Genomic DNA, 21,569 nt, shown 5'->3' on the forward strand with positions numbered 1-21,569 from the left:
CTCTAGCAATTACTGCTGCCCTAGAATTCATTAAAAAACAAACTAATCAATATTGGCTGATCATTACTGACAGTATGAGCGTTCTAAAGGCTTTAGATAATTATCAATTCAGTGCTAATACAAACTTCATCATTTTAGAAATAAGACATCTCCTTTATCAACTATCCAGAAGAAACTACAACATCAAATTATTGTGGACACCTTCACATATAGGAGTAAGGGGAAATGAACATGTGGACTTTCTGGCACGTTCAATTGTTGACAGTGACAGCGGCAGCCCTGTTGATGAGAATGTTGCCGTACCATACACTGATCTATTAGTTGCTATTAAATCAAAAATCCTATCTGATTGGCGTGATCTTTGGCGACAAACCTTGTTAAGAAAAGGATCTTGGTATGCTCAGATAAATCAAGATATTGGAAAAAGTCCTTGGTTTACTAAATCGCATCAACATAGAAGCAGAAAATATTATACAATACTATGCCGCTTGAGATTTGGACATTGCAGATTTAATGCACATTTGAATCGTATGCGTATCATCTCATCGCCCGTTTGCCCACATTGCACCAACAACTCTACACAGTCTTTAGATCACATATTTTTTGAATGCTCCGCTTTTAATCTGGAACGCCTCTTATTTATAGCCAACTTGTTATCAACTTCTGGACCAAAAAATGTCCCGCGCAATACACAAGATTTATTGACTAATTTGGATAACTATACTAGTATATTTGAATTTATTTGCAATACTATCAATGATATTTGAAACAGGATCAGGACCTTCATTCATCGGATGTGAAATTTTATTTTGATATTTCAGGCTTCGGCCTATTACAGACTTGGTTTCGACCTCGCCTATCACTTATAGACAAAGAAGAGTAGACGAAAATATGAAATTTCAGACTTGGTTTCGGCCTTACTCTACCAGTCATCGAATCAGAAGAACAATAAAGTTACTTCAGACTTGGCTCCGGCCTTTTGATATATCAGAACGAAACTTACAAATTCAGACTAGGCTGTATGGATTATAGTCCTTTGCCTTTCCCTATTGGGGATAAATTTTAAAACAACAACAAACCATTTAATAAATGACATCATTTGTCAGCGATTATTCACAAGTAAGTGATTCACATCAAATTCACACTCACAAACATCGTGATATATCAGTTTTGAGTGTCATTCCTGTTATATAATTTAAAAGAACGATATTTCGATTTTTGAAGTAAAATTGACATTTTTAGTAACTTTTTAACCCCCTACCCCTGTACGTGGTGAAATTTTATTCTAGCCCTTCCTCTAGACGAAAAAGCGAGCGTAATTTTGACCACACGAATGAAAACTTCTGCACAACAGCCCCCACTGTATCTTAGATATACCAAACGTATCATCAGCTTTCGATTAAAACAAAAACTCATTAAAATCTATAAATATAAGAATGAATGTTTGTCTGTATGTTTATAGAATCGTAAACTATGCATTTGATCATATCATGATTTTCAGCAGTGTTGTGTACGAGCCCACAAGGGTTTCTGAGTTGGTACGATAAAAAAAAGACGTAGCAACGCACGTAGGGTACAGCTAGTTAGTTATTTATTAACTGACTTCAAAAAAAGGAAGAGGTTACTCAATTTTATATTAATTTTATATTATATATATATATAAGTGAGCTGTCAGATCTATGAACTATCATCCTAGTTAGACAAAGTAGGTAACATTTAAGTAGGTACCTATATGTAGTTATGAAAAACTACAATTAATTAAGGCCTGTTTCACCGGCTCTGGATAACAAACACTAAATGACGGATGACATTATCCAAGAGAAAAATATTTTGATATATCTCTTATTCTTTTTTACTATCGAATTCCATTATATTTCTGACATATTTCTATTCGCAAATATTAATTATTATCATACAAGCTGTTTATTAATTGAAGAGAAACGGGTTCTAATCACATTTTCTATCTATTGCTGTTAAAATCTATACGTAACTTACTTGCAAGATAAATTTTATTCACAAGTGGTGAAACAGGCCCTTTTTAATAATTTAGATGGAGTAACGCCTACCTTGAAATAGAAAAAAAAATAAAAATAAAAATTGCATGTATTTAGAATAAAAAAGGACATGGGTTTATAAGCCCGTGGATGTATGACTTGTAAAAAAAAAAAAAAAAATTTAGATGGGGATTTCCAAACCTCAAAAGTAAATAAGCAATATGCTAAAAGTACATATTATATCTGTCAAGAGTCAAATGTTAGGTTCCTATTAGGGCTGCCAGATGTACGATTTAAATCGTACTCATACGATTTTTTTTTTGCATTTTTACTTATGTACGGTCGCTAGACTAAGATCGTACACAAAATGTACGATTTTTATATTCCTATTACCTGGAAGCATTTCATAATTAAAAAAAGTCATCCACCGGTAAGCATGAATTTAGGAGAACTACCCCAACTACCTAACGCGTGCCTAGATCTTTTACTTGAATGAAGTCTCTTTGAATAATCATATAAGAGCTGTATTTGTTTGCTTTTTAACAAAACTAATATATACCGGGTGATTTTGAAAGCGTTTTGGAAACGAAAATTTTGAATTATTTATCAATAACAGAAGCTATATATAACGTTAATTTAAAAATATATGTAATTTTTTTTTCATCAAAGTCGATATTCATATCGTTTACAGACAAAAAGTGAGAACCAGTAGTAGCGCTACACGGTAGGTAAATTCTAAAAATAGAAATACTATGCGTTTTAATATTGCGTCACAAAATCGTATTAGCCAATAAAAACAAGCTACCGCGTTGCGCCGGAGTCGACCAATGACGGCTCACCTGTAATCGTCGGCGTCCCGCGTCCCTGGCTTTCAGTCGGTCAGTAATACCATAGCGGTACATGTGTAAACAAGGTCAAAGACGTTTAAATTATTATTCGCCGGAGTTTGAAGATGTTCTTGAGTACTTCGAGCGCGATCCCCGGCGGAGGACAAGGATGGCAGCAAGAGAATTCGATGTTAGCCAAAACTTCGTATGGAAGATATTACGTACACAAGGATTACACCCGTATCATTTTCGTAAGGCTCACGTAATAAACAACGCACCGGCAAGAATCGCCTTTTGCCAGTGGTTGTTAAATAATACAAACGACAACATACTCTGGACGGACGAGTCACTGTTTACTCAAGTGGGACTTTACAATGTGCACAATGAGCATTACTCGGCTCTAATTAACCCCTACTTGATACGAGAAAACCATCACCAGGTTCGTTTCAGTGTGAACGTGTAGGCCGGTATTATTAACGACCAACTAATAGGGCCTATTTTTATTGAAGATCATCTAACCGGCAATTCGTACTTAGAGATGTTAAGGAGAGTAATATTTGAGTTAGTAGACGATGTACCTGGACAGTGAGTTTAGTGATAGGTGGATAGGTCGAGGAAGGCCTGTGTCTTGGCCACCTGGAAGTCCTGACTTAACGCCCCTGGATTTTTTCTTGTGATCGGAAATAAAAAGTTATACACGTCAGTCAATATGAAAGCTGTGATGATTTACGCATTGCGATAGTGGACGCTTTTGATAAAGTGAAAAGTGATCAAGACACATTAAGAAAATTAAAAGATAATTGTATTAAACGCGTACGTTTGTGTATTGAACGCAGCGGACTCCATTTTGAGCAGTTGCTTCGATACAGAGAAGTGTAAATAGTGTAAATAAACTGTTAATAGGTATGTAAGTTAATTATTCTGTAGAAAACTCCGATTTTTTAAATACACCTGAAGTTTATACCTACAGTCCGTTTATAAATTGATTTGTTGTGAAAAGAACAATCGTGGTTAATAATCGAAAAGAAGTTTAAATAAAATAGGTATTTCTGACGGTCCTAAGCCCGTATAAAGTATGAAGGACAAACGAGTCTATCTACCTAAGTACTCGCTAGCTCGCGCCTATAGGTATACTTTTATCAACCGAAACGCGCACGGACGTGTTTCATTCATATAAAATAATGAATGAATGATCAGTGCCTTACTACTTTCCAAGTCGATCGAATAAAAATGAATATTAAAATTGAAACTTTTTTTTAGTCAACATTACAATTGATTTATCCATTTTTATATGTACTATAGATGATTCCAAAGTAAAATATTTCGTTTCCAAAACGGTTATAAAATCACCGTGTATAATATAGATATTTTCTCTTACGGTATTAATTGCGATTTGAAAAAAAAAAAAAACGTTTTGGAATAAAAACAATTTGAAAATTATAAAACACTGGCTCAATTTGCTTTAAATTTGTTATGTTTTCCCCATTACTGTGCAAATTGTGAACGAGCATTCAGCGAAGTTTATTTAATCAAAACAAAACTTAGAAACAGTTTATCCAATGATACACGTAAGTGCAAATTATTAGCTAAGCAATCATTTAAGAAGAAATGAAAATTTTACGAAGTTTAACCCAACAAATTCTTTTATTAAAAAATGTGACCATAGAAAATTTTGTATGAGTGTAACAAATAGTTTTATTACATTTATTTTCTAAAACTAAACGAATTTTGATAATTTATAATAAAAAATTAGTACATAGTCTTAAAGGGCTGTACGATCTTTTTATTTCAAAATTTCCTTGGCATACGATTTTTTTTGTACTTGGCGTACGATCACATTTTTTGTGCACCTGGCAGCCCTGGTTCCTATAGTATTTTCCTGGTAGAGATTTTTGACTTATCGTTAGTGTCAAAAAGGCCAAAGCCTACGATAATAATAATTGAAAGTAATCATTTAGTTGTTTAATTTAAATTGAGATGGTTATAAATTTTTAAAGTGACTATAGATAGAAAATATCGTCAAACATGTACAAAAACGTCGAACTTCGTAAATTGCCAGCAGATGTACTGTGTGAAGTTGTTAATATTTTAGAAATTAATGATGACTGGAAAAGATTTATGTCAATTATACCTGAAACTCTTCAAAACGAATGTTCTAAACGAAAATACAATAATGACCACATAAGGTTGGTATACTATAATTTTAATTTATGTCAAAAAAGTGATCAATCCATTAATTAACAATTGAATTTACTGTCTCAATTGTTAATATTCCTGTATTACAGATTAATTGAAGAGCATGCTAAAGTAAATAAGCAGAAATGCACAGAGATATTGTTAGATGAATGGGGAACTTCGGGCAGAGTTCGTCCTACTCTAACTCATCTAAAAGATATACTAACTCAAGCTCACATATACAGAGCAGCAGATGAAATTGCTAAAATGCTCGAAGGTAACTTAAAAACAAATAATATACTTTTAATAATTATTTACATAAAAATTCAATTTTGTTTTGTAATATATAAATAAATAAATAATTTATGTAATAATGATATTAGAACTGATCATTTCCATTTAGAATCATTACCTGAGCGTCCAACTCATGGTCCAGCTGCACCGATTACAACAAATGTTACAGAACTGTTGAATGATGAAAGTATGGAACAGAGATTCAATAATATGAGTTCAATCAATAAGGTAAAGTTTAATGAAATATGTAATAAAACAACGAAGCAAATGAAATCTGCCAGTGATATGATATTGTTTTCTGACCCTGGGACTAAAGAGAATAATATATTTAACAAAACAACTGCTCATATGGCATCTGAGAGTGATCTAATTAAATTCTCAAAAGATCAACCAACACAGATCTCTTATAATGTGCCATTTCTAAGCATTATGCTCAAATCAAAAATTGATAAAATGTCATCTAAATCTGAATATAGTGAATACTCAGCTTCTGATGTAAGCTATGAGGCGAGCAAAGGTAATAATATGGTGACACAAAATCCAAACACATACCAGACATCATTTCCAAATATTGATGTTTCAATGGGTATAGACAGTGCTATACTTCAGGATACCAATTTAATTCACTTCGAATATAATGAATTAGAAACCATCACTGATAACTTTTCTGAAACTCTAAATAATACCCCTGAGGGCTTAAAAGGGAGAATTGGCAGTGGAGGATTTGGTGATGTTTTTGTTGGCAACCATTCAAAGTATGGATTGCTTGCTGTTAAAAAAGCTCATAGTCATTTACAAATACATCGTAAACCTGATATTGCCATGAAAGTTTTTAATGCTGAAGTAAAGTATCTTTCAGAATTTAGGCATATTAATATTGTTCCTATAATAGGATTCTCTAAGGACGGACCAGTGCCATGTATCGTATGCGAGTATATTAATGGAGGATCATTACAACAAAATATTGAAGCAAAGATTTTGAATGAAGCCCAAAGAATTCAAATAATGATAGGAACAGCGGAAGGCTTGAAATATTTACACACTAGTGAAAAACCATTGCAAAGTAAAACAAGTGAACTTTTGGGAGTTGAATCAGATTCACAGAACTCAACAAAGAATTTTGTTCATGGGGATGTTAAAACTGCCAATATTCTTTTGACAAAAGAATTTGTGCCCAAGGTAAGATTGTGATTTATTTATTAATGATTAACAACAGAGTACAATTAAAAGCATATTAGGAATATATACAAATTAGTAATTGTGTTCTATATCATATTTCACAAATATAAGTTAAGAGGATAAATAAACAATGGAAACATTATTTCATTGTAATTCTTTATTGTTTTGTTTTTTACAAAAATGTCTAAAGTTATATGTTTTCATTGCATTTTACAGTTATGTGATTTTGGTTTGGCCAAGCAATTTGATTCAACATTTCTGACAACATGTCCAATGGGAACTTCAGCCTACATGGCACCTGAGGGCATTCACGGTACTATAACACAAAAAATTGATATATTCAGTTTTGGTATTGTATTATTGGAACTACTCACAGGATTAAAACCAATTGTTGCTACCGACGGAGAAAACCTCAATATAAAACATTATGTTGAAGAAAACTCTGTTAATAATGACATAAGCCACTTGTTAGATCCTGTTGTTAATCCTTGGACAAAAGCTAGTGAAATTTATAGTTTAGCTAAAACTTGTCTTGAGTATAATAGAAAAAGTAGACCTACTATAACAGAAGTGGTTAACATTTTATACAGAATAAAAAACGATTAATGAATGAATTAAATATGTACATTCAATGTATTTTTAATTAAACAAAAACTAAACATTAATTTCTTGTTTTATTGCTTCTATACGCAAGTTAAATTCAGTATTTTGTATTTCATTAGCTTTATCTAAGTTTGCAATAATTTGCTTCTGTTCATCTGTTTTACATAAACAGATTAAGGTGATCAGTAGTTTCTGTATGTGAGTAGCTATTTCGCTGTCTTTGCTTGTTAATAATACTTTTAAGAGGGCAGAAATCATTTTATAATCAGAAGAAAGCTTCCATATAGGCCAACAATATTTGAGCCATTCTTCTAAACACTGAAACAAATATTATTTGAATTAGTTTGTTAGTTGGTGGAATTAGTTTGTTAGTGTTTCTAGTTGTAAAAATTAAATTTAAATGATATAATGATATGAATATACTAGCGTGCCCGCGACTTTGTACGCATGTAAAGACTTCGTACGTAAAAAAAATTATTGTTAAGTTCGCAGTCATTAATTTCTAAAATAAAAGTAGTCTAAGTTACTCTTTATTACATCACGCATATATTACATTACACACACACACACACATATATATAAGATTGATTACTTAAAATTGGAATCGGAAAATTATACAATGTGTTGCTTTGAAAAAACAAAGAAACGACATTTAAAGTTATTTACTAATTCCTATACATAAAATTAAAATTAAATATTTCTTTAATATGTGACTATTATGGAGTGTCTATTGACACTTCTACATCTTAATATATATATAAATCTTGTGTCACAATGTTTGTCCTCAATGGACTCCTAAACCACTTAACCGATTATAATAAAATTCGCACACCATGTGCAGTTCGATCCAACTTAAAAGATAGGCTATATTTTATTTTGATATATTATGTTATTATTATATTTCAGAAAAAAATAAGGTGATACGAAGTTCGCCAGGTCAGCTAGTCTTTTTATAAAACAATACATATTACTACTGCTATAGAAAACAGGTACTATACAAATATTCAAACTCAAAGGAATATATTCCTTTATATCTCCTAGAATAATTTTAAACACTTCACTTCACACTCAACGGCCCCCAGTAGGATTTTCTCTTGTGTCGGGTGTCCAGATTATGGAAACACACACAATACACAATGACGTTTATAAGGTTAACCTTAAGAAAAGAAAAGTTATCATAAATATTACCTGTAATGTATGTGGTAGAAGTATTTCAGCAACAGCTTCATTTGTGCAGTTATCCAAACTATCGTTTATAATGTTTTTGAAATTATTTTTGATTACACAGCTCACTTTGTGGAATTCAATAATATTTTTTGTGAATTTGAAACATTCTGCCTTTCTGTATAAATTTGATTCTGTGTACAACTGATCTAGAATTTCTGAATAGATTTCCTTAAGTCTGGCGTCCTAAAGTAAAACATTGAGAAAATCATATTAATACAATATGAATAAAGAATGAAATTATATTATTTGTTATTAATATTGTAACAAAGATTTGATTACCTTTATATCTGATGGGAAAATCCTGCACAATTCCAATAGACATGCATGAGTTAACTTTGTTATATCTGCATCTTTTTCAATAGATACCTTCATTAGGCTTTTATATACAACTTCATAATAATTACCACCTTTGAAATGTTTATACTCCTGTTGATATATGTATTTTATTTAGCTATATGAATAATAAAATATTGTATCCAGATGTGACAGTACAGTAGATATTTAGGAAAAGAAATGGTCGAGTGAGTAAATCAATTATTTTTACAAATTTCGTCTGTCTGTATGTTAGTACCAGTGTCAAGCAAAATATGAATCATGAAATTAAATGCAGTTTTTGTTTCCAATCTTAGAGAACAGTAAGTCAAATAATGTAACTATTTATTGAAATATTACTAATTATCTTATGTCCTATCATGCATACATTTTAAAGGTTTTTACAAATCATACTAAGAAAATGATTAGAAAACACTTAATCATTTATTTCATTATTACATACCAAACATCGCAATATTGATAAACAGCATATCAATCCTTTACTCTTATTTGCATTGATATAATCATCGATCAATAATAATGATGCCGGAAATACGTTTTGGGGATTTAAGCTGACTTTATATTTCTGAAAAAAAAAAAAAATTATTATTATTATTTGCCTCTAAGCTGTTTCAAATTTCTTATAAAATGTTAAGTATGCATGTATATATATGTAGTAATATTAAATAATTGCTTGCAAGCATACAAACAAAAAAATGACTTCAATTATACATCAACAAGTAATGCAACGTAAGTAGTTAGTAAAACACTCAAATAAATACGCATTATTAAGGATAACTAAAAATTACTCATCAGATCTCAAACAAATTGAAATAGGACCACATAACAAGCAATAGTGTTAAATTAAAAAAATAATAATTAAAATTGATATACCCAGTAAAAAATTATAAGGTAGCACATAAAACAAAATACAATCAATTTCCTCTTCTTTGAAGCCAGTTAAATATTTTTAAAAAGATCTTGGTAAATTAGCAAAATGGCAGTACCTAGTAGATTTGTCTACTTACTCTTAGATCTTTTACAATAGAGCAGTATACTTCAACTTGTCCTGGATACTTCTTAAAGTTTTCGTATGACAGTTTCCTATGCAACATATCTAGGGAAGTATCATATATTTCTTGAACATTAAAATTACTCCTTTGATGCAATATATTATCTAAACGTAAACCGCACAGTAGTTCAAAGTAAATGTTTAATTTTTTTGAATATTCCTGTGTGTCTTCATTATTCCATGAGCAATCGCAAGTCAGCTCTTTGTATAATATAAGTAATGCTGCTATTATGGCCGAAACTTCTTTTGTTTTTAAAATATCTAAATCTCCTAAACATTGTTCCAGTAATTGAAAATTATGACGTAAATTCTCATTTCGTATATCGAATTCTTTGTGAGTTTGACTCTCATCGAAATACTTAGCTAATTTTGGAAGTAAACAACGGTTGATGCTTTCCATTAATTCCGAAATATATTTCATTTTATCGATTATCAGAAATGATGCAGTAAGTTGAAGATCTGATTAAATTCTAATGAAAAAAGCTAAATCTAAGTTAAGCTAGCCTAGAACAAGAAATTTTGAAATTAGAATTTTTTATTAGATTATATTCTATTACACAAAGAGACATGAGTGACTGAAAAACAAGTTAAGAATTCAAATTTTCACAAATTCGTTAACATTTCGCAGGAATTTAAATAAGAAGAATATCATAAATATGCAGTTTTTGAAAGTATAGGATACCTTTTATTTTTACTACACCGAGAGAGCTGGTCACAAATTGTTATGCTACCCATGTACATGTAACAAGAAAACTCAATATCCTCTGTGCAGACTGCAGATTGCAGTGAAAGTGAAACTACGAGTGAAACCTTTAAGGTTAGGTTTATTATATCATAATAATTGAGTGCAACCACGGTTTTAGTGAAACGAATAACGGCCGAACCCAATATTCAATCTAAAGATAGAGATAGGTAGTTATCATCGACTGCTAATAACTAACTATCTATCCTTTGTAGTTGTCCCAATAATTCGCATAGGCGACTACTATCTCCAGTTAGCTGTAGATAGACCGGCTACCTGAGCTCTTCCTTACATTCCAGTATACACAGCGTCACAGACGGCCTCAGGTATGTTACACAGATGTTTTGTAGTATTTAAATTTGTCATACAAATTTTATTCATATTAAAGTAATCTTGTTTTATAAAAATATGGACAAATTAATTTTTACATAGACTTTTTAATTTATAATAAATGATATTATTTTAATATGGAATCCATGGTAAATCTAGTAACGGAACGTTTTAACACGACACGAAAAGACGCTACGACGCCATTACGCTTTATTGAATCGTCGTTTCGTTTCTATTTTTTTTTTACAAATCAAAATTCAAATTATACAAATCATTGCAAATTATACAATCATTCACCAAATTTTTTGTTTTATTCACAAGATGAGTAAAGTAAGTATTATTTCACAAGAAACTTATTATTTTTATTCAATTAATTGTTGCAAAAGAGCAATATCACTTGAACTACTACTAGAACTTGAGTCTGCCATTATTTTTCACTCGAAATTAATTTTATTTTAAACAAAGAAAATACTAAATCTTAGTTATCCCCCGAAAACTATAGATCGGATATTGTTGTTACTAAAGATAACCAACGCTACTGACAGATAGAACTCTATTATTATTGGGACGCTTACACTGTCATTTTCATACGAACTGTTATCTCTGGTAAGCTATCCTTCCTCTCGTCGATAGACAGCTTTGAAGGATAGGATTGCCTATCGTCGACAAGTTTATTGGGTCAGTAAAATGAATGATAGATAGATATTTCTGTCTCTAGTAGGACATAACCAGAGATAGATTGAATATTGGGTTCGGCCGTTAATTGATTGATTGGTTTAATGGCTTTCAGTTGTACAGAGAAGTACGGTTGAAAAACAAATTAACAACCCAAGAAATAAACAGTCAATATTTGAGATTTTACTTTTCAATACTTCAAATACCTACCTACTAAATTACCAATAACAACGGGACGCTCTACTATATGACCGCAACGAGTGTAACGTCCTTTCTATCGTTAAAAAAAAAGTTACAAAATCAATATTTATTGTTAACCAGTCAATTTTTGAAAAAAGAAACTAAAAACGAACAAAAGAGTTTTGATCGAAAATTGAAGAACAATTAGCGAACAATTGAAATAGCAAAAAATAAATAAATAAAAAAAAAACTAAGTTAACTACTTTAAGTTTTCATTGAGTCAGAGTTGGCTTTCATCAAAACTGCTAATAATTGTTTTAATTATTTATTTGATTTTATTTTATTTATTAATATTTTTCATTGTTAAGTTATTCAATTTTATCGCAATGATAAATTCCATCTTGAATTAAGCTTTACTCCCAATCCATGCGAAATATTTAGTTACAACCTCCACAGCTGCATGTTGATGTTGAGTAGACAGCGTTCAAATATGCGTTCCACTTATAAAAGTCGCGTTGGTGTAAATATTTCACATGGATTGGAGTGAATTTAATTTGATATGGATTCCCGTAAATTTATCTTTGCATATTTGACGAAACGAATGAGAAATAAACGGTCTTTAGGTGGAACTATAGAAAAAGCGATACAAATATTGTAGTCGTTGTGGTCGCTTAGTGGAACGCACTCAAAGTGATCAATGAGTGACCATTCAGTGACAGTACTGAGAGTTGACATCATGGAGCATAGAGAAATTCTCTATGCTCCATGGTTGACATTACGGTTGACATATAAAGTGACAGTATAATCTATTTCACATAGGATGGGTACGGTGACATTTGATATGTTCTAATACACGCTCACTATTTTCAACAAAACGGATAAATATACATTTTTAAAAATCACCAATTAGTTTCCAAAGCAAATAATAATGCTTGATTAGATTGAAATTGTATTTATATATGCGTTTTTACATTTTAAACAAAATAAAAAAGGTACAGAAAAAATGATAACTTAAAATTACAGGCATGAAACGAAACGTTTAATGATAGGGATTGACACGTAGTAATCGGCTAAAATAAATAATCGTAACGGCCATCTTGTGAATCGCGTCATCTCACTGACTCGAGATATCTCAATCAGTACTTTCTGTCTCTTGTATGGTTCCCGTGTTTTGGTTTTGCCAGTTGCTATAGTTGTATTTGTTGCTGTTTTATTGTTGTTAAGTTCTGTTATTATTATTATTTTTAGTTATTCATTTTTTGTGTGTGTGTTCTGTTCTGTAAAATGCCGAAAAGAACAAAAGAAGACCGTTTCAAACAGTAAATTGGTTGTCCGCTTTCGGGAATACTTTGAACGGGAGTGAGAAAATAGCGGTCCATTATTATCTGTCAACCACATAGTGGATCGAGTTGCACAGGCACTTGAAATTAGGCGTAATACAGTGTCAAAAATTACTTCAGCCTATCGCAGTCCACCGTTGGACATAGGCCTCCACAAGCTCGTGCCAAAAAATGGCGTGAACTCATGTGTGTTGCCTATAGTCACCACGCTGGGCCGGTTGGTGACCGCAAGGCCGGCTTTGTCGCACTGAAGACGCTGTTGCCCGTCTTCGGCCTTTGTATTTCAAAGCCAGCAGTTGAATGGTTATCCCGCTATCGGTTGGCTTTATAAGTCTCAAGGTGGTAGTGGAACTGGGTTATCCCTTAGTCGCCTCCTACAACACCCACGTGAAGAGACGCTGGTGGCTATATTTTTTATTGCCGTAGCCACACAGCTTAGTGTCAAAAATAAGTAAAGAAAAGTATGGTGACATCAATATGGAAAATAATAAGTTATCGACTCCCAAAAAGAGGAAAAGGAAATAAATGTTTGGTCGTTCAGGTTGAATATGATTGTTAGCGGAGAAATGAGTTGCCCACAGTTTTACAATAATTAATGTTTTTGAAAGGTGCTAAATTATTTAATGGAAGTGTGACATCGTTATGGCGACTTTTAAAATTGGATTTTCATAAAATAAAAAAAAGTTAACAAACGGAAAAGTGCGTGAAAACTTTGCGACATTCTTAGAAAAGGCGAAAAACATTACGGATTGGAACAACGTAGTATTCCTTGACTAGACACGGTTGAACGCCAATCATACTGTTGGCAAAGTGCATGGACAGACGACACTGCTCATTCTTCGACTAAAGTACCGTAGGGTAAAGGCGAACGACTAATAATTTGCCACGTGAGCTGTGTTAATGGGTTTGTCGATAGCTCATTTCTCGCGTTTAACACCACCCTTAAAATATTATTTATTCACTATAGCGATGATTAATTTTTAATAAGCAGTTAAAATTTTTTTTTTATATAATCGATTAAAGGTTAACCGCATTTGTACTCGATAATCGAATTACATCAATTAATTATGCATGGTCACCTCACTATAGAGTTAATTTGACATGTGTCACCGTACCCATCTTACGTGAAATAGAATATAGTTTCTATGTTCATCACCGTGGTTTATCACAATGCTGAAGTTGCATTCTTTTCATTTTTTTTTGTATACAGTAACTTGAGATTATTGTCAGATTGCAGTAGTGTGTATTGTACGTTCATATTTACTATAGCTACAAAAGTGGCATACAATCTAACTCCTTGACCAATAAAAAGAGTCGAATTAACTTTTTGCAATTTCCCGCCAATTTTATAAGATTCTACTTTTAACGATAAATAATCATTCTTAAATTAACTATTTGGCACCGCTATACTCATATGATTTTGCCCCAGAAACCGATAACGACTCAATAGTGAATCAAGTGAAATAAATTAATACCAGAGTGTCAAGATAATAAACTGTGCAAAATATGTGCGTAATTTACTTGGTGGAATAGTGTTTCTATAAAATATATACAATTGATAGTATGGTGTTTTTCTAAAGACGTAATAACACTGATTTTTATTAAGTGATAAAAAAATGTTTGTTCTTACGTGATTATAAACTATTTTATAGAGGTGTAATAAAAACTAACTTTTATTACATAAATTTAAAGTGACTTGTGTGATTTCGCTAACATTCGTTTTGACAGCTTTACTTATGCCTGCGAAGAAGAAGCTTAGGTCACCACAACAAATATGGGAATATATTTCATCTATTTTCGTTGAATTTGTTGAGAGAATATTTTTTTCTATAGGAGTGTTTGTTGCAAAATATCCATGGAGAACTATAGCAGCAACGTGGGCCTTTGTCCTCCTGAGCTGTGGAGGATTATTCAATTTTCACATAGAAAAGAATCCTATGAAGTTATGGGTACCTCCAGATTCAGATTTCTTTTATGATACCAATTGGTATATCAATAACTTTGGTACAAATTTTAGATTACAAAAATTGTTAATTACGGCAGATAATGTATTAGATCCAAAAGTAATAAAACTAGTTTATAATATCTCAAATCAGGTACGCTTACTGGAGGCTCAGTATAAGAACCAAACATTTTCTCTGGATGATTTGTGTTTTAAAGTTCCTATTGTTAACTTTGCTAGTACTACCTGGAAGTCTAGATCTGAGGATTCCATAATAACTAATAAAAGCAAATCTTCACAAAAGCATAATGTAATAGAAGAAGACTTGTCTGATCCATCCCTTTGGATCGATGATGATTTTTATTGTAGTTTTCTTGAAAGTTTTCCATTAACCTGTCTTCAGTATAATATTTTAGACATGTGGAAGAGTAATTTAACTCTAATCAATAATGCATCAAATTATGATGTAATAAAAAAAATTAATGAAATGAAAAGTAATCCTTCTACAGGTCATCCCTTAGACTTTTCACAGTTGTTAGGAGGAGTAGAACGTGATGAGACTGGTGATATTGTTTCAGCTAAATCTATTTTACTTACTTGGTGTATGTATGTAAACATGACAGAAGTCAATCTTAATGAAGTAGGAAATTTAATTGGAACAGAGGACTGGGTATCAGTACCACTGGCACTATGGGAAATAGAATATTTAAAGTATGTAAAATCCTTACATTATAATGACAGTAATTTAAAATTTTATTTCGAAGCAGGAAGAAGCTTTGCAGATACTAGTGGAGAGACAATGTTTCAGGAAATGGATAAATTATTAATTGGCATAGTAATGATGTTTATCTATGTAGTTATTGCTGTGTCTCGTTGTAATTGGTTGGAGATCAGATTAACATTAGGTAGTGTTGGTCTATTAAATGTTGGAATGGCCTATATAACTACAATAGGGTGGTGTTCCTTGATGGGTATACCTTTTGGTCCTGTTCATTCTTCTTTACCTTTTCTCTTAATGGGTTTAGGTGTGGATGATATGTTTGTCATGAATGCTTGTTGGAAAATTGTCTTAGATTCAGCTACCTGCCAATCTGTTCCCATGAAAGTGGGACATATGCTTAAACATGCTGGAGTATCAATTGTCATAACATCTTTCACTGATATTGTAGCACTTTTAATAGGAGCCATCACAATTTTACCATCACTAAAATCTTTTTGTATTTATGCAGCTGTGGGAGTGTTTTTTATATTTTGTTATTCTATTACATTTTATGTAGCAGTTTTTACATTAGATGTTAGACGAATTGAACAAAAACGAAATGGCCTATTGCTTTGTTATAAACATAAAAACGATGTTTCGTCATCAACAGAGAACACATTTTTTTCAAACCTACTGGCAAGTATTTATAGAAATATGGTATTAACTATTCCAGGAAAGATGATTATTATATTATTCACTGTAGTTATGGCTAGTTTTAGTGTCGTATCAGTATTGAAATTAGAAGAGAGATTTGATCCAAAATGGTTTATTCCTGATGGTACTTATTATAGAGATTATTTAGATGTTCACAACTTATATTATGATGAGGGACAACCTGGAGTCATTTTCTTAGGTGAAATAGATTACAATAAAGAATTTTTTAAAATTTATGATATGATTCAAGTATTGAGGAATGAACCTTATGTTACTGAACTAAATACTTGGGTTGAAACTTTTCATGGATATGTTCTCACGAATTATGGTCACAATTTGAGAAACTCATCAGAAGTATCTAACGTGCAATTTAACAAGTATTTATCTAGGTTTATTTTTAGTCCAATTGGTGGCCGATTTCAAATGAACTTTAAATTTAAGGAATCTCTGACCTGTGGGCATGTATTTAATAATATTACGGCATCATTGATATCATTTCGATTTAAGAGGTTCAAAGGTCCAGAGGAATATATACCAGCTATGAATAGAATAAAACATATTGTTAAATCAACTAATATTACAACAGGTAATGGTTATCGTAGCGTTTGGTCAAAAGCATTTGCTAATTGGGTTACTGACGAAATTATAGGTGTCGAAGTTGAAAGAAATATTGAACTAGCCCTATTTTGTGTAATGGTTTGCACTGTCATTCTCATTACGAATCTTCAGATGTGTTTGTGGATATTCATTTGTGTTTTATTAACTATTGTTAATGTTTTAGGTTGGATGCAAAGATGGGGAATGACTGTTGATATTGTTTGTTGTATAGGCCTCGAACTAGCAATAGGTCTTTGTGTAGATTACGCCGCACATGTTGGTCATACCTTTTTAACGATTTCTGAGGGTTCCCGCAATGAACGGGCGTTTAAAACCGTAACATCGATAGGTACAGCTGTTTTGTTGGGTGGAGGGTCAACCTTGCTTTCTTTGTCTTTATTAAGTATGTCAAAGGCCTATACTTTTCAGTCATTTTTCAAAATATTCTTACTCGTAATTCTTTTTGGTCTTTTTAATGGTTTACTGTTTTTGCCAGTAGTTTTGTCTTTAATCGGCCCAGCACCATATAAACCACATAGAGACGAAAAAGAGTTAACACCGGAGTGTGTAGAATTGAATGGAAAGTTTTATGAAAAAGAAAAACAAGGAGATGATGGTTAAACGAAGCAATATTTTGTATTTGTAATTTATTCTGCATTGTAGAGTTTACTTAGTCACTATAGATTTTATTTTTATCTTATCATTAAGTAAAATTTACATAATTATGTATGTATTAATTTGTATAATCAAAAGGGTTATGAATTTAGTTTGAACAACAGTATGGTTTATTTTAACAGAGTGATTATTGTATTAATAAATTTACGTACATATGTGTTACCCGATATGATGAGTAATTTTTACACTAGTTTTTCAACAATACCTACATTTCGTTATCGAGTATTTGCTCGTTACTCGTTTATTGACAACGCAATATACCTAAAGAGAGAATATTTATTGTTAAAAATAGTTATATCATAGTTATTTGCATTATATTCATATTTAAATTGTATATATATATATATATATATATATATATATATATATATATATATATATATATATATATATATATATATATTGAAATATATTGAAATATTATTATTTAAATAATACTATGGATTTGCTAATTAAAATATATACAGTCTTCTCTTTATCTTAGGTAATAAAATTATTGATTGTGATAGTTTAATGAAGTCAATTAACTTGCAATGTGGTGATGATAAATAGAATTTTACAAAAAATATACACAGCTAACAATAAAATAATTATTTTATTTTGTGTCTTATTTGTTTCCTTAATCATCCAATAGAACAAACCGCGATTATTTTAAGAGATCGAGGAATTAGGTACATACATATATCCATTTTTATTCATCTATACAAATAAATTAAATTGGAGTGTCTGTTTATAATATTAAAATAACCGGTTTTTACTAAATGTATATGGATGTGTACACGGTACATATACAAAAATCATATTTTTTACAATTTTTTAACCGACTTCAAAAAAAAAAGGAAGAGGTTACTCAATTCGATCGTGTATATATGTATATATATATGTATGTTCGGGGATAACTCCGTCTTTTATGAACCGATTTTGATAAGTCTTGTTTCGTTGGAAAGGAGATATCTCTAGTTTGGTACCATGATAAGGAAACCAGGATCTGATCTCTCTGATCTGAAATCGAGGGAAACTCTCGAAAATCCGCATAACTTTTACTGGGTGTACCGATTTTGATGATTTTTAATTTAATCGAAAGCCGATGTTTATCATGTGGTCATATTTAAATTTCATCGAGATCTGATTACAAATTTTGGAGTAATCTTTGATAATACGTATTTACTTGACTATTTTTTCGTCTACCGACGTTGTATTACTTGTCGATATAATTGAAGTCGGTTTTGCTTCATTTGCCTGCAAACACAATTATGTTATTTTCTATCTGTCTGTCTGTTTCGGCTTATCTCTGAAACGGTTGGACCGATTCTGACGGGACTTTCACTAGCAGATAGGTGATGTAATAAGGAGTAACTTAGGCTACTTTTATTTTAGGAATTTATTTATTTTTCAACTGCGAACTGAATAATATTTTTTTTGCTGAATTCCACGCAGCCGAAGTCGTGGGCACAGCTAGTTTAGAATAAATTCAGAACTATTAGAAATATAAGCAAAATATATAAAAAAAGTATGAGTGGTTATAAACTTATAATGAAATAATCATTTTATAAAACATGAATGTTCGCAATTAGCGAATTAAACTCTAGGTATAATCATTTATATATGACATTATTTTCAATCCTTATAGGTACATCGGTTGATATTCTTATTCTACTCCTTTGGAGCCATAGCGTTTTTTATTTCATTTCATTTAAATTTTTTGTATTATAACGTTTATATTCCAGCCGTTTACGCTAAGGAGGAGGTCTGGCTGGAGTTAGTTGGGGGTCTAGAGAGAGACCTCCGGGGCCGACCGTATAATTGTCGTCCCAGTCGGCCCCCATCAGTGATACGCTCCAGCCGGAGTAACTGAGGAGGATCGTCGGGAAACTCTTTCCCGACAAACTCGAGGGCTATATGTATCCCAGGATGGCTCGGCAGACACCAGACGAGGAGGAGGGTGTTCCGCCACCCGTCACAGAGGCTGAAATGTAGACGGCTCTGTACCGCCTTCAGAGTAAGAAAAGGGCGTCGGATCCAGACGGGGTGCACGGAAGAGTACTTGGGATCGCTCTCGGGCACCTCGGCGATAGTCCCCGGGAACTGTTTGACCGCTGCCTGCGGTCTGCCGGAGTATGGCGACGTGCGGTGCCCCGGTTTGGGCGAATCGCCTGACTGCGAGGAATAAGGCCGCACTGTGGTCTGCGTAGAGGATAATCGTAGTGAGGGTGATCCGGGGGTACCGTACGGTATCGTGGGCTGCAGCTACTGTTCTAGCCGGCGACTCCCCGTGGGAGCTCGTGGCGGAGGTCCTCGCCGAGACTTACTCATACGTTTCGGGTAGAAGGGCTCTTGGTAAGAACCCCTCGTTGGACGGGATCCTACGGGTGCGCCGGATGGGGCAAGAAGCACTAATGTGGAGGTGGGGGTAGGACCTGGCGGAGCAGCCGTAAGGCACACGCGTAATGGCTTGCGCCCGGTCCTAGAGCGGTGGATGCGCCGTAAGCGCAAGCCCCTAACCTTCCGTTTGACGATGGCTCTCACCGGGGACGGCTGCTTTGGTGACTACTTGCGTCGGACGGCCCAAATTATTAAGTAGTTTTTTATTTTTAAATTTTAACCAACTTCAATAAAAGAAAGAGGTTCTGTTTCCGATAATTTTTTGTTTCTTATTAAATAGTCGGTCCTCATAACTTTTTACTGGGTGGATCGATTATGATGATTATTTTTTGACATGATAATCGATGAACACTGCACGGGTACACGCACGAAAAAGTGTCACCTTCCGCCAGAGCCTGAGCGTCTAAGCGGAAGCGCGAAACAATCGATAGAGAGGCACAATCGGCCCAAGCGTGGGCTTGTGACACATAATTATAATATATGACGTCAAAGCTGGCAGATCCAAAAAATAAATGTTAATTTATCGAAAAAATTGTAACTTTCAATCAATTCCTTCGTATCATACCTAGGTAACAACGATAAATCTGTGATAATAACTCAATTAATTTCATTAAAGTATGCAATTTTTTATCAGTGGTTCTTTATGACGTCATCACTTAAAACTGTCGTCCGTAAACCACCTTACTGACAATCAGTTTTTTACCCGACTGCAAAGGAAGGGTTATGTTATTCGCGCGTATCTTGTACGCATATATATAATTATGTATGTAATATTCGTTATTACCTCATATCTCCAGAATCACTGAATGAAATTGAAGAATAAGTCAAATCATTCTCTATTTGTGCATGTCTCCGATCGCATGTTATGTACCTACGATGTTACATAAAATTTCGAAAGACTACCGTATTGACATTTTTAAGTGTACGGTACATAATGTTTGATATTGTCTCGATTTATTTCGCTGGCTCTGTGTAATTATTGAATTTTTATCTTGTTCCAGCGCTTTCAGTTGATTTTATATTAGTTGTTTTTCACGCAGGCGGGTTTTTTTTTGTTTTTTAATTATTATTTTAATCGAAAAGTGGTTCTTAACATGTGGTCTCATTTAAATTTGCTCGAGATATGACATGCACTTTTTGAGTTATCTCTAATAAGGCGTATTTAATTGACTGTCTTATTACCTATCTATAGGTATAGTCGTATTACTTTTCGATGTAATTGAACTAGTTTTTTCGTTAGTGTGCTGACGAAATTATTATTATTTATTAAATAGTTTCATCTCTCAGTTTAATTTTCTACAAGTTTCTACATTAAGAAATCTATACAAACAAATAAAATTGAAGTGTCTATTTGTAATATTAAAATAACCGCTATTTACTAAATGCATATGGATGTATACATGGTACATATACCAAAATAATGTTTTTTTTTACAATTTTTATCTGTCTCTGTTTGTTCCGACTAATCTCTGAAACAGCTGGACCGATTCTGACGGGACTTTCACTGGCAGATAGCTGATGTAATAAGGCGTAACTTAGGCTACTTTTATTTTAGAAGTTTATTTATTTTGTTGTATTATGTTTGTGTGTTTTTTTTAATTTACACGCG

The 21,569-nt window shown here is 32.5% G+C and overlaps 3 protein-coding genes across 3 annotated transcripts; 2 read left to right on the forward strand and 1 right to left on the reverse strand.

Moving 5' to 3' along the window:
- The first annotated feature begins 4,701 nt into the window (after nucleotides 1–4,701).
- LOC123655243 (interleukin-1 receptor-associated kinase 4-like) lies at nucleotides 4,702–7,101 on the forward strand. The gene is made up of 4 exons (XM_045591067.1): nucleotides 4,702–5,007; nucleotides 5,107–5,273; nucleotides 5,400–6,469; nucleotides 6,686–7,101. Exons 1-4 carry the CDS (start codon nucleotides 4,847–4,849, stop codon nucleotides 7,073–7,075), a joined length of 1,788 nt encoding a protein of 595 aa, XP_045447023.1. The 5' UTR covers nucleotides 4,702–4,846; the 3' UTR covers nucleotides 7,076–7,101.
- On the reverse strand, nucleotides 6,612–10,455 carry LOC123655244. The gene is made up of 6 exons (XM_045591068.1): nucleotides 10,366–10,455; nucleotides 9,640–10,187; nucleotides 9,075–9,197; nucleotides 8,579–8,725; nucleotides 8,261–8,482; nucleotides 6,612–7,390 (listed from the first exon to the last, which is right to left on the reverse strand). The coding sequence occupies exons 2-6, from the start codon at nucleotides 10,102–10,104 to the stop codon at nucleotides 7,124–7,126; spliced, it is 1,224 nt and encodes a 407-aa protein (XP_045447024.1). The 5' UTR covers nucleotides 10,105–10,187; nucleotides 10,366–10,455; the 3' UTR covers nucleotides 6,612–7,123.
- Nucleotides 10,456–14,686: 4,231 nt separating this feature from the next.
- On the forward strand, nucleotides 14,687–17,745 carry LOC123655119 (NPC intracellular cholesterol transporter 1-like). Its single transcript, XM_045590956.1, has one exon. It carries the CDS (start codon nucleotides 14,687–14,689, stop codon nucleotides 17,522–17,524), a length of 2,838 nt encoding a protein of 945 aa, XP_045446912.1. The 3' UTR covers nucleotides 17,525–17,745.
- Nucleotides 17,746–21,569: the final 3,824 nt, after the last annotated feature.

This window comes from Melitaea cinxia, chromosome 7 (assembly GCF_905220565.1).
Source record: "Melitaea cinxia chromosome 7, ilMelCinx1.1, whole genome shotgun sequence".
In the NCBI taxonomy this organism is placed as follows: domain Eukaryota; kingdom Metazoa; phylum Arthropoda; class Insecta; order Lepidoptera; family Nymphalidae; genus Melitaea; species Melitaea cinxia.